The sequence below is a fragment of the Dipodomys ordii genome, unplaced genomic scaffold (assembly GCF_000151885.1).
Source record: "Dipodomys ordii isolate 6190 unplaced genomic scaffold, Dord_2.0 Scaffold2, whole genome shotgun sequence".
NCBI lineage: Eukaryota > Metazoa > Chordata > Mammalia > Rodentia > Heteromyidae > Dipodomys > Dipodomys ordii.
The window spans coordinates 18,673,092-18,687,706 of NW_012267218.1; the positions used below are offsets into that span (position 1 = coordinate 18,673,092).

Here is a 14,615-nt window from a genome sequence, read left to right on the forward strand (position 1 = left end):
AAAAAACACACAAGAAAAAGAATAAAAAGGAAACCCATACAAACTCCTCTTTTAAAACCCAATCCCTCTTTTACTTATTTAAATATATTGGGAGGGGGAGAGGCTTGCTTAATGCAAACATTAAGCTCATTCCTTATTGGTTACTTGCATTGGCATTTGAAATCAGGAAGTTCTTATGAGTTCAGCTTGAAATTCTCCCTTTAATGTGTAGGCCCTAACCCTATTACAAAAAAAGAATAGTCCTGGGCTAGATCATACTGTATATCTAATTTATATTAAAGTTTATCATGGGCCTACACTAATTTTTCATTTATAACAGATGAGAAATTCTGTATCCCTGAACTAAGATACAGAATAATGTACTTTGGAGGTAATTCATTCTTTCACTTCTTGGCAAGCCTTCTGTAATGTCTTCTTGCCTGTCCTGGAAGAGGGAATACTCCTTATTGTGTCAAAGAACTGTTCCAAGTACTGTAGAGAGTATTATAGAAATTTCCATTTACTGGCCACATTGTTTCCTCAGTTTTTTCTTTTTCTTTCTTTAAATTTATTTTTAGTAAGTATTTTATTGTGAAAATACTGTACAGAGGGGTTACAGTTGTATGAGCAAGGTAATGAGTACATTTCTTATCAAGCATTGTTGCCTCCTCCTTTGTTTGTCCCCTACCATCCCTTCCCTCCCACCTCCCCAAGGGACTGAGACCAGCACTTGAACTTGGGACCTGACACTGTCACTCACTGGCTAGTGCTCTACCAACTGGGCCATAACTCCAACTCATCATTTTCTTTTAATTCCCTTATTTTCATGTCTGTTTTCCCTAATAGACCATGATTCCTGGAAGGAATCTTGTCTTACTTGCGTGTGTGTGTGTGTGTGTGTGTGTGTGTGTGTGTGTGTGTGTGTGTGAGTATACATGCATATGCATACATTAGAGCTTGAACTCAGGGTTTTGAGATAACACTTGGAATTTTTGCTTAAGGCTGATGTGCTGCCAATTAACACACACCTCCACTTGCAGCTTTTTCATTGTTGATGGATATTTGAGTCTCATAGACATTTTTGCATGAGCTGACTTTGAATGGCAATCCTCGGATTTCAGCCTCCTGGGTAGCTAGGATTACAGCCATGAGCCACCAGGATCTGAATGGTCTTATTTATTTTTGGTTACCATTCCAGTGCCTACATGAGTGAGTGATTATGCTTTCAGTAGAAGTATTTATATTTCCATACTGTTCTCCCTGCCTGCCATTTTCTCCAATAAACCTACCCAATCTTGAGTAATGAAGTTAAGTAGAACGTCTTTCATTTTATAATTTTTGTTATTAAGCTTCTTATTTTTGTTCAGTCAGACCTCAGATACTATACTGATTGCCTAAAATGGATCTTTCTTTACTGATATTTCTTTCCTTATTCTGATTTTTAAAGCATTTTACTATTACGGTTTTAAAAAGATTTAAAATTACTACAATGGCTTAAATTAACTTGGATGGGGAAGAGTTGGCTTATAAAAATGTGATGTAATTCACATATTCAATAGATTAATGGAGAAACTGTGATTAAATTGAGAACTATTGTCCCGTGAACATATTCTATTAAATTACATGTCAATGAAAGCAATTCAAAAATTGATTTACTTTAAGATTTAACCTGGTCCTAAATATATGACTCTTCGCTTTTGCATATGTTAATCTATTATAATGCTAATTCAAAAAATGACTGACCATAGCCACTAATGATTAAGTAATTTTACATTTATTTTTATCTTTTTTTCCCCTAAAGCTAAAATATTTGCCTCTGGTAATTTTCTGTTTGCCAGAATATTTTAGTGGATTTGAGCTCATCATAGTGGCAGCCTGGACATGGAGATGCAAACGGTGTTATGGTATTTCACTCTAAACATTTACTACTGCCAGGCACAGTGGCTCACGCCTGTAATCCTAGCTACTCAGGAGGCTGAGATCTGAGGATCGTGGTTCAAAGCCAGCCTGAGCAGGAAAAGCTGTGAAATTCTTATCTCCAATAAACCACCAGAAAACAGTAAGTGGTGTTGTGGCTCAAGTGGTAGAGCACTAGCCTTGAGTTGAAGAGCTGAGGGACAGCGCTCAGGCCCAGAGTTCAAGCCCCATGATCGACAAAAAAAGAAAAGAAAACAAAAAACATTTGCTATTTTACTTGGAGAACCAATAGTTATTCAACTAGTGAAATTGAAGCATGATTCTATCCACCAGCCTCGCGTTTCATTTTTAAACAAAATAAGTCTTTCTAGCATTAATTGATAAATAAATAAAATTCACTTCTTAGTAATAAATATATATGTTGCTAACTCTTAAAGCTTTCTAGAACCATTAATGAAGCATTGTATTCCTACAAAACAAGATTACAAATTTCATGGCTAATGACAGCACATTCATTTTTTGTCTTCTGTAGAGTCTAGTAAATAAGGTTCTATTTATCTTTATCTTTTATTAGAAAAGTATTGTTTTCTTAATATTGCAGCTGTATTTCTGACATGTTTCATTCAGCAAATGAAAGCGCTAATGATTTAGGCTTTTTGTTGTTGTTTTTTTAACCTCTGGGGTCCAGCTTTTCTTTCCTGTTATGAGTACTTTACTGAGATGTCTCAAACTGATAAAGATGAAGAACCCAGTTCTACCTGAAAAACACAGACACATATGCTTTTGGTGTTAGGTTAAGCTTAGATCTCAGTCGATCTGAGTTGCGTTCTCTGTGGGGAGGGGTTTAACAAAGAGGTATCAAGGACACCAAATGAAAATGTGAAGACTTTAGACATTTCTGGGAATAACATTTATTTTGTGATCTATTAATAATTGCCATTGGACAACTGAACCAACTCTTTAGCACAATTGATGGATGTTGGTGTTTCACCTTAACTTCCTTTCACCGTTTCCCTTTGATTCAGAGTACAGTCTCTTGAGATCTACTCCAAGAATATTGAATCAAAATAGGGGGTCAAAACCAACTCATTAATTGGAAGACAGAAAAATGCATCTCTGGGATGAAATCTATATAGTGAAATAACGCTAGGTTCCCTTCTAAGCTCTAAAAAGTATTTATTGTTACTATTATTGCTATGATAATTATTATTAATCTATCATTTCTGCCACCAAGATATTTAGAGTCTTAGGACCACAACTGTGTAAAACCCACAAAGTTAGTAATTCCTAACTATAAGAAAGTTGGAGCCTTAGTGGGAAGGAGGAAGTGGAAAGCAATTTGCATCCATTTCATTTTTCTGAATTTATTCTATACTGTAGGTCATACATATAAACTTCTCTAAGATCTTAATTGCAATTTGGCTTCCATAATCTAGAAGGAGTTGTTTTTTTGTTATTTGTTTGTTTGCTTGCTTGTTTTTTGTTTTTGCTACTCTTGGGGCTTGAACTCAGGGCCTGGGCACTGTCCCTAAGTTTCTTTTTCGCCACAGCGCCCCTTACAGCTTTTTCTGTTTATGTGGTACTGAGGAATTGAACCCAGGGCTTCAAGCATGGTAGGCAGCACTCTACCATTGAGCCACCTTCCAACCTTGAGGGAGCCTTATTATCTACTGGTCATTTGAACTCTCTGTAGTCCATCTCTTTTTCTTATGAGACCTAAAGGCAATTTACTCCAATTGGGAAGAAAAGGGTTTGTAGGCAAAGAAAAAAAATCTGAGAGATATTAAATAGATACTTTTTTCATTTGCAGGTCTTGGGACTCGAATTCAGGGCTTGGATGCTTGTCCTAGAGCTTTCTGGCTAGCATTCTATCACTTGGGCCACAGCTTCCACTTCTGGCTTTTTTATGGTTTTACTGTACTTTCCTGTCTGGACTGGCTTCAAACTGCAAGCCTCTGATCTCAGCCTCCTGAGTAGCTAGGATTAAGGTGTCAGCCATTGGCATCTGACAGAGATACTACTTTTGTGAGGAACACAATCACCATTTATGAATTAGGGGTTAATGCTCACCTTCATATTTACATAGTCAATATTTATTCAAATATTATTCTGGATTATTTTTATTTGTGACAGATAGCTTTAGTAGAAGTTTAGTGTTTAAGAGCTTGATTCTGGATTCTTAAAGCAAATATTCAGAAAAATGTCTGACTCATAAAAGGATTTAGTTCCTAGGGAAAAAAAATGGGGGTATAGGGAAAAATTGGGAAAATCATTTTTGTTGAAGAAATGTAAGCAATGTTATGATGATATTTATCTTTATGAAATCATAGAATTTAAGTAACAAACATTCTTTTAGCTCTTTATGGTAAGAATGTAAAATTCGAAATGGGAAAATTGTTCTCTAGGTTTAATTTAATATTATGAGAATATTTGAGAGTGAAACTAATTCTGTCAATCTTAACTGAGCATTCATTATGTGTTCTGCTCTCACAGTTTAGAGAAAAAAGGAGGCTTTCAGTTACTACAGAACAAAACTCATCACTACTGAAATTGTTCTTAAATGTAACTTTGGTAGCCCCAAAGTAGGTCTTGAGTGTGTAAATCAATTGCTTAGATCTGATTCATAAGCAGACCATTCAAAATCCACTTGAAATTAGAAAAAGAAATCACTGAAAACTTGATACAAAATGAAAACAAATTCAATTTATATGTAATTATGTAATTATTCAAGTATAGCACATACGAAACTGCCCTAATTAATTAAGTTAATCAGAAGGTAACCTGTAAAAGTCCAATGCCTTTTAAATGAAATGGGTAACAAGTAACAGAAGACATGGTAATAGACAGAAGGCCTGAGTGATTAGCCAATTATAGCGAATTTCTATCAAACCTCAGGCCTGGAAAAGAGTAAAATTTATAAAACTGAGGCAGAGAATTAGGATATGTTAACGAAGCTGAATGTTCCTGTAAACTTGAAGGATTAACAAGATGCCAAACTTTACATAAATGTCATTACCATTATCCATTTTTCTGTGTTCTTTAGGGTAGATCATATCTTTAGATAGGTTATACCCCAAATTGTGTAATGTTTCTGAGTTTTAATTGCTTTTACTTTGGGAATATGTCAAGGCTATGGAGACAGTTACCAGGAGATGCCAAATAGGATGTGTTGTCTAAGCTCATAGTCCTTTTCAATGTTAATCAGATCCTGGGCCATCCTTGTATTAAATATTTCTATGGCATTTTGCCCTTTCCCCTGTGTATCTAAGGAACTCACCAGCAATACATTATGGAGTAAATAAATTTAAGATGCAGAAATGTTCACTCTAAATATAATGGGTTGAGTTATTCCAGGCAGGGGGAATCGATGTCTGCATTATTTGTTAGCTCTTTCAGATTGGGAGCTCAGCCTCCACCTTGTTTATGTACTTCCTCCCATACTCCCTTGCAGAACAATTGAGTGCTTTTAAAATTGCATCTCTCTACCTGCCCATGTTCCTCAAGAAGCACTAATATTGGATTTCTGTTGTCTGCATTTGAATCACATAAAAGAAAAATACCAGTGGATTCAATGAAAAACTAATGAATTTGGGGCCATTCAAGATTGGTTTCTATCAAATGGTAATATACAGCATCAGCCAAAGGAGCTGTGGAACTTGTGGGTCTGAGATCTGGAGAAGCCTTCAGCCTTGTTATGAAGGATATCACAATGAGGACCTTCAGGAGAGGAGGAACTAGGGGGGAGAGTGTGACAATATTTCTGAATGGCTAGGCCTTCAATGTTAATATCCCTGCTAAGAAAAGAAATAAATCAGTGATAAGATGAGCAGATAGTCCTAATTAAAATCTAGATTTTAAAACTATTCATCAGAAAATCAGGTAATTTAATGTATCTGAATAATCATGATATAGTCACATCTAGCTCAGCCAAACATTCAGAGTTGGACTTGAACATAATAATTGTTGGACTGAATTATGTTGGAGAGGTAATGTCTGCAGAAAATCTCTTGATCCTATGAGAGCTTATTTATGAAAAGTATTAGAACAGGAAGTACTCAAATGTAGGAACACAGTGTATGTTTTTGCCTGAATGCTGTGAAATAGTTTTTGAATAAATGAGTTAGATGAATTAATACCCAATAACATGAAAAAATCAGAATTACAAGGTCACCTTTCTTTTACATGACTAAACTCCCAAAGGAACAAGTCATATCCCAGGATAGTAGGGGCATAGTATGGGGGTGTAATGCTAAGGCTAGAAACTCATAGAACTTCCTGGATCCAAATCCACTTGCAAGATAACAGTCAAGCTTCAACAAAATTTGAAGTGTTAAGTAATTAGAGGGTACAAAATGGAAGGATTTTATTTTTTATATATTCTTTTTTCCCCCACAAAGCTTAAATTTCTCTAGAGCTACCAACAGAAAATGTTTAGTGGCTTACTTTTTCTTAAAGAAAAAAAAAAGGAAAAAATTAAAGCAACCCAAACAATCAACTAGAACCTGTATTATTTATTTATTTTTATCTTTTGCAGAAATAAGGTTCTGATCCAACTCAAGCCTTTAATTTTGTTAAACATACACAGAAATTTGATGATATCTGTTCTCTATTATATACATATAAATATTTAACTTATAGGAAGTTTCAGAACAGACAACTTGGGAAAGTTGATAGGAAATATTCATAGGCTGCAGTTGCCTGCTGGACATTGTATTATATATAACTCACTATAAACAAAGACCAGTAAACATCAAAATGTATCTGGATCCAAATGGGGAGAACATTTTGGCTTTTAGTTGCCAAAGTCCATTCAACTTTAGCACGGCGGATACATTTTGAAGCATCACAGCGGTAGACATGGCATGACTCAGTACTAATTCTGCATTTACTACAGTGCTTCAACTTCTCCAGACATACACTGAACAAAATTAGCACAAATAGGATACCATGTTAACTGCTGTTGAAATCCCATGGAAAAAAATTGGCTTTTTTTTTTTAAACTTAATTCTGACACTTAAGCTCAGAATGATTTGTGAGGTTTGCGTGATATATACCAATCTTCATGGCTCCATTTTGGGTCCATGCTTTTCTGATCTCATTCCAATACAGGCTTCTCATGCCCTGGTCAGCAATGAATTTTGAGAATTTCTACTGGCCACTGCCCATTGGCGGTATTTAGACTGGAGATCTGGTTGCTCAAAGTTGGGTTCCATTCCATGGATTTATTTACCTATCAGGGGAGTTTCAGTTTCCCTGGGAACTTAGTGCTACTTCCATGGGATTTGATGCTTTGTTTATAAATTAATATTTATATATGTATGTTTTGACATATATAGATATAGGAAATACACACATTTAACACATTATAATATATATAAAGCACATGTATAGTCACATATATGTATGTATTGTCTTTTGCAAATGAAAATAGAAAGCAAGCAAAACAAGACTGACCTGACCTACCTGTGCTCGGCTCACATTCAACGAAATCTTCATCATCACTTGAACATTCAGCCGATGAAACAAGGTCATCTGATGTTGGCTGCTCATGTCAAGGGAAAATGGCATGGTGGGTGGGGGATGGGAGGGAGAAAACAAAGAAAGAAGATAAGTAAATCAATGTACAGCAACATCAGAGTCATGTCACTTTACCCTGCCTTTCACCATTACATTACTGAGGTCTGTTCACACCAGTTCAGCCAGTCTGCATGGTTCTTTGATGCTGAGGGACCGAAGAGGTTTCAGGAAACTCACGCTGGTCCCACTCATTCCTAAGAATTCCCATTCTGTGCCTGATGCTTGTTTCATGCTTGAGAATCAGAAGGGCAGGAGAAGGGCTATTGCAAAGTGGGCGATAGAAAAATTAGGCAAACACAGAATGCTCTGTGATTTGGGGAGAATTCCAGTGCATATGGTGTGTGGTCTCCAGTGCATGATTGGGTGCCTGTGAATCTATAAGTGGTGGGCATAATGAGTGAACACTGAGGAATGCAGTCTGTTCATCCAAGCATAACAGCTTCTCTCACTAGTGGTGATTCTTTTCCTTAATTGCTGCAATTAGCTGAATTAGTAACGGGACCAGCAGAGTGATAGCCTATGACAGTTTCCAGACACAGGTATAAGGCTCTTCCTGAAGACAGCAGAAACAACACAAATTTCCACTGCAATTGTACTAGTTCAACTTGGTTTCTTGATTTTTTTTTGAGTCACACAGAAACCGTACCATTTCAGGAATCTTAGAAAATACACAGAGGACTGTGAGTATTGACAGTAGCAAAAGTCCTTCTTACATACTAGGTCAGCTTTAATGATCACAGAAGACTGAGATGTATCAGTTGCTGGTACATGTTTTATGCATGATGAATATTGTTGAATGAATGGTTAATTAATGATCTACAAGAATATCTGCAAAAACAAACAAAAAAAACCTTTTGGCATACTACATGTTTGAGTGCTCAGTAGCGGCAGTTGCTTAATAAATATTCATTTCTTTTCCCTGCTTAACCTTAGTAATATTAACTAACTTGCTGATCTTCTTACTCCCAATGTAATGGAGCTCGGATCCATCTTCAAGATGAAAAATATCACAAAGAGATAGACCTCATCTATTGAACAGTCAGTTGCTGTGATTGACATATATATATATATATATATATATATATATGCCTATTAGTTGCTTTTTAATTAGACATAATTCTCAAACCATTCTTGGTTTAGTATTCTTGGGGTTAGTATCATACATTTAAACATGCCTAAATGGGAAATCACCTAAGTTTTTAAAGGATACAAATCTAGTGAGAAACATAGAAGAGATTTAACAGATGCATCTTTGGTAATATCTATATCTATGACCACTACGTTCCTCTTTACACCTTGTCTCATATGCCACTATGGGCAGAATTATTCCCATCCCCAATTATAGTGTGTGTGTGTGTGTGTGTGTGTGTGTGTGTGTTAGTATTAAGGTTGTCTCATATACCACTATGGGCAGAATTATTCCCATCCCTAATTATAGTGTGTGTGTGTGTGTGTGTGTGTGTGTGTGTGTCTGTGAGTGTGTTAGTATTAAGGTTTGAACTCTGGGCTTCACAGTTCTGGTTAGCTCAAGCTCTACTTCTAGATCTTTGCTGCTGGAGATGAGTCCTACAGATTTGTCTGTCTAGGTTGTCTTCTAATCTCAGTCCTCAAATCTCAGCCTCCTGAGTTGCTAAGATCACATCTATTAGCCACTGGTATCAGACATGTGCCTCCCATTTATATGCTGAAAGCTAAACTCCTCCTATATTCGAATGTGATTGCCTTTGCACACAGGTAATTAATGAGGTAACTAAGATAAAATCATTAGAATGGACTTTTCTCCTACCCAATAAAACTGGCACTACTCATTTCTTTTAAGGAGATTAAGACATATCATAGCAGAAGAAAAGTTGGTCATGCATAAACCGAAGTGAGAAGCAACACAAGAAGCCATCTCTGCAGATGCTTTGATTTCAGAATTCCAGATTCCACAATTGTAAGGAAATGAATTTTCTGTTGCCTTAGTTACCCAGTCTATTATACTTTATTATGAAGCTCTAGGAGATGAACATATATGTCACCTTGTATGTCAAGTGTTTCCAGAAACATCCTCTTTTAATTAGATGTGCCATGTGAAGGACTATTAGACCCATAATAGAAAACCAATATCAGGTCATGTTGGTGATGGGTGCTTTAGACCACATTATTGATCTCTATTCCATAGATGATAGGGAGTTATTTCATAATATCCTGTTCCTCCTTCAAGTTAGTAGAGAAAACAATCTGAACAAATGCTTTTTTTTCTTTCAATTAGACACTACTGAATTATGTACTTCAGATACAGAAGCTGAAACTGGTTGGAGTTGCTGTACCTTGAGGTATCATTGCTTGTTCCAGAGAAATGAAGAACATTCCTTTGGCATTTATTGCTGCAAGAGGATCTTTAACAGGCCCAATTCCCGTTACTTGAGGAATAGAGATGGGAAGGGAATCAATGTAAGTGGCACTGATGGAGAGGACGATTGTGGGGCAGGTGCCATTTTAGAAGGGCCACAGTCATTGTTGGAGCATTGTAACGCCTATGCTTTGTTGAGAAAACAGATTCCTCCAAGGCAGAGTGAAATGGCTAGGGCTGGGGCGAGGGAGAATCTTCCATATCACAATGATCTGTGACCCTCTAAAAGATCAAGGTTGCATAAGTGAATATCTTTGGCATTAAAACTTTATGGAAAAAGTTAATTAGGAAAGAAAATTGAGAAATTTCATCAGGGTTCCATTATGTAAAAGAACTGAGAATATGCTCATGTTTGATATTCACTTAGAAATTCTTAGTGACCTGAGTATCAGGACCTTACGAAACGGTCTGTGCAGAGTATTGGGGTCGAGTGCTGAGTGAAATCCCGAATCTTAAGAAAATTCCACGAGCTTCTTTCAAGAACTAAAGGCCAGATAATAATATTTTAAAAGGCCATTGAAAGCCAGCATCAGTAATTCACACTTGTAAATCCTAACTACTTAGGAGGCTGAGATCTGTAGGATTATGGTTCAGAGACAGTTCAGGTAGAAAAGCTCACTAGATTCTATCTCCCAAATACCCAGCAAAATGCATGCCTGGAGGAAAGGTTCCAGTAGTAGATTGCCAGCTGAGCCAGCAAGCCAAGATCAGTGAAGGAGAGTCAATTGAACAAATGAATACAATGTAAAACCCCAATAGCAACCAAAATACAGATTCACATTATGTTAGCAGAACCAGACTCAATTCTAGGAGAGAGAGCTTTATTTTTATGAGTCCAAAGAAATGATAACTGTTTTCCAGGCTCTTCCCCTTAACATAAGTTTCTCCCTCTTGTAATTTGATGATACTGTCTTCCATGCTGCTGGCACTATCCTATTCCATCTCTATCTTTAGTTCCATCTCTCCTAAATTGAGTCCTAACCAGCTTCTGCAGACTCCATATACCTGCTCTTAAACTTTCTGAGCTCTGCCCTTCTGCAAGAATTGCTAATCTGTATGAACTTGTATAACTACAACATGCACCAGAACCCAGTGTTACCGAGCTCCCATATTGGAGCTTAGACTCCAAGAATGTTAATGGCTATCTGTATAGCTCTGTGTGTGTAAGAGCAGCCTCGACCACATAGAGCACACCTGACATCTCAGGTCTTCAACTGACAGAGCGGGAGTGAGGATAGAGGATGTGAGTGGGGAAGAGTTATTTCACTAGACAACTAACTTATTCAGCCAGGCGATCAAGTCATCAATCACTCCTAATTTATTAAATTAGGGTCAGTATGCACTCTACCTTTAGCCCCTAGTAGAACTGTTCATTACTGATAATTCATTACCTACATTTTATTGTACCCACATCATTTTTTTTGTAGAGGGATAAAGAAAAATACACACGTAAAGAGCTTCAAAAAGTCACTGTTTCCAATAATGCTAAATCTAGCCATAGAGATGCTTCTGCCCCTCCAACCAAATTCATCATTGTTTAAAGTCACAGCCAACACAAACTCCCAAAGCAATTACAAAGATCACAGCCACTCACTGCCTAACACAAGGCAATGTGTTCTAAGAGAACCTGGCATCCAATATTGGCTAGGGCTGGGTAGCTTTTGGAAAACCAGCAGCATTAAATTGCAATTTACAAAAAGAATTGGTGTTAAGACGGTTACTATATAGGGAATTTAAAAACAAACATTATTTCTGTCTTTGACCCCTAGAAAACAATTTACAAGCCAAGTTTTTTGGGGGTAGGGGAGGCTGGAAGGTACAACTAGTGATTATATTCTAAAATAATGGCCTTGTAACTCAAAATTGCTATCAGAAGACCCAAGGCTGTGTCCTCTTTCAGACACAAACAAATTTAGAGTCTAGTGCTAGACTTTGAAAGACAAAGTATATTTCTTTGATTCCATGGTCAGTGGGGCATGCTTTTTTGATGCAGATAGAGATTCCAATTAGAATTGTTATGAATTGAACAGAACTGTTGACTCATGTTGTTAAAGAAAAGGCAGGGCAATATTAATCTCTGTCTGTCTGTCTGTCTGTCTGTCTGTCTGTCTCTCTCTCTCTCTCTCTCTCACACACACACACACACACACACACATTTTCCCATAATCATATCCAGTTTAGTTTCTGAGAAGTTTAGTTAGAACTGCTGAGAAAAAAATGGGTAAATGGAACTTTCTCTACTATTCATATTTACTACATGCTTTATCCAGGCTTTGCATTAAGCAGTTAGCACATACTAATTCTTTTAGAACTCACAAGAACCAATGGGATCAACACTACAAATGTTCTCTCAGGTGACAATATTGCTCTAGGAGTATTTCCTATCTATATAGCTTTGTTGGAATATCCACATCGTTTCCATCCATGTCAAATTTGCTATATTTTCCCCTCTACAATGGCCATCAAAAGCTTTCATAATTCCCAGTGACTAAGCTTAAAGTGTTTTTATAAATCCATTTGCAAATTCTATACATTTTAAATACCAATATTGTTGTAAGTTATTTAAGGAAGCAAAAAAGATCTAGGATCACCTACAAACTGAATTGTTTAGTTAGTGACTAGATTGTGAGGTCTACCATTTACAGTGTAGGACTAAGTCATCAAGACACATCCTTCGTTCATTCCTTCACCATTTACTCATTCATTTGTTTATTCATTTATGATGTTAACTTTTTATTGCGCACCCATGTGAAGCATCTTAGCACTGATGAAGGACAGAGAGATGGATAGAGCTTCTCTCTTCTCTGAGAATCCAGTCTCTGCTGAGACAGCCCACTAACCAAATCAACATGGCAGTAAACTGAATGTGACAACAAGGATACACCTAAGATGCCAAGGGAGCAAGTAGCCAGACAGCAGAGTTATCTCCTAGGCAAAAAAGAGGTGAAAAATGAGCCCTACAGGAATAGGTAGGGATTGAAGCAGGAGAGAGCCAGGTCTGAAGGCTAGAGAAGGACAAATGTAGTTCTGGTAAAATAAACAGCATTTGCAGAGTCAGCAGTATGAAATAGATCGGTTTATTTACAGATCTACAAGAAGTATTGGATGATTGGAGTGATGAGATGTTCTGGAAAGATAGTATGACAGCAACTTGAATTATCATCTTATTCTGGAAAACTTGACTAATAAGCATAAACTTATTATCCTGCCCAATCAGACTTCAGTCCTTCTTTTCCTCCCTCCAAGTCACCAATACCATTTGTCACATCCCTTAGAAAGCTGACACTGGTTGCGTTGAGATCCTTGGAATGACAACGGGTCTCAGTGCAGATTTTAAACAGCTCACTTTGCTTTCTCAATAGGCACAGAAAATCCTCCTGCAAAGACCTATATTAAAAATAATAATTTTTCTATTTTAAAATACATATTTTATGTACTTAAATCCACAGGTTGTAATTACTTAGATCTGTATTAAGTCTTATAAAACTAAAGATAGGCATTATAATAACTTTCAATAAAATATCTGTGTGGCAAGTACCCTCTTTATTCTTTTCCTGAAAGTTTTTTTTTAAATTGCATTTATATTCTTTTTGCTTTCCACCTAACAGTGCTTACTGAAATCACCATAAAATAAAACTGGTGGTGAAGAAAGCTCAAAATTCTGTCCACCCAGGTAAATTTATAGGTCTATTTACCTTCCGGGTCTTTCAATTTCACAAACCTGACTGCTCATTTTCCTCCAGTGAGTTATTGTTTCTATAATCCTCTGCTTCTAATTGTTCATTCTGAAAGCTCTACCCCATCCTGGTAGGGAGATGGTTCCACAATATTCTTTATCATTATTCATTATTTGGTATTGAGAAAAGTGACTATCACCATGATTGGAACTACTCAAGACATTTTTTGCCATGACTGCCCAATTGCTTTTTGTGACTTTAAATTCCAACACTTAGCCCTTTATCTTATGCTGGCACTGGGTAATGATTTGGGATATAATCATTTTTTCTTCTCTACCCAGTTCTTTGGGAGCATGCTTATTTGACTGAGATTAAGTGTGAGATAAAATTTAAGTCTTGCCACAGAACAGCTTTATGAAATTATAAATAACACACTCAAGAATGATGGTCCCCTTTCTTCCAGGGAAGAAGGAAAAGAGAAAGGCCCATAAATATTCTGAAGTTCCATCAAAAACAGCTATATATCTTCACAGCTGCTCCATGCTAAAAAGAATTAAATTCCTCTAAATGTTCGGGTGTTCTAGATCCTTCCCTCTACACTTCAATTCAGAGATGGGGGTGGGGTTGGCACTTTCAGTATCTCACAAGAGGGAGAGTTCCATCAAACAAAGGATGTGTCCATTTAAATAACAGATGTGGGGGGTTGGGGGGAGGATATTGAAAACATGTTTTCAGTTACCAAGAGCCTCCCTATAATCTCAAGTAAGACTTTTGTGTATATGTGTGACCATCCTAGGGCTTAAACCCAAAGTCTGGGTGCTGTCCTTAAACTTTTGTGCTCAAGGCTACGTTTCTGAAACTTAAGCCATAGGTGCACTTACAGGTTTTTGGTAGTTAATTAGAGATAAGAGTCTCCTGGACTTTGTTGACCAAGCTGTCTTTGAACCTCACACCTCAGATCTCTCTCACTTGAGTAGCTAGGATTACAGGTATGAGTCACTGACACTCAAGTAGGATTTTTAAAAGTCTGGCCATCTGACTAAATTTACTAAGATTTTATTTACTAAATT

The 14,615-nt window shown here is 36.8% G+C and overlaps 1 protein-coding gene across 8 annotated transcripts in view; it reads right to left on the bottom strand.

The window, feature by feature from the left end:
- The window catches only part of Nrxn3 (neurexin 3), a 1,505,050-nt gene that overhangs the window by 46,454 nt on the left and 1,443,981 nt on the right, over positions 1-14,615 (bottom strand). For 4 of the 8 annotated variants that reach the window (XM_013014291.1, XM_013014284.1, XM_013014321.1 and 1 more), the window contains one exon: positions 7,351-7,438. In XM_013014291.1, coding sequence (XP_012869745.1) covers positions 7,351-7,438 — 88 coding nt within the window. Of the gene's footprint in view, positions 1-7,350; positions 7,442-14,615 lie in introns of all 8 variants that reach the window. The other 4 variants (XM_013014299.1, XM_013014277.1, XM_013014314.1 and 1 more) reach the window with 2 other exon arrangements.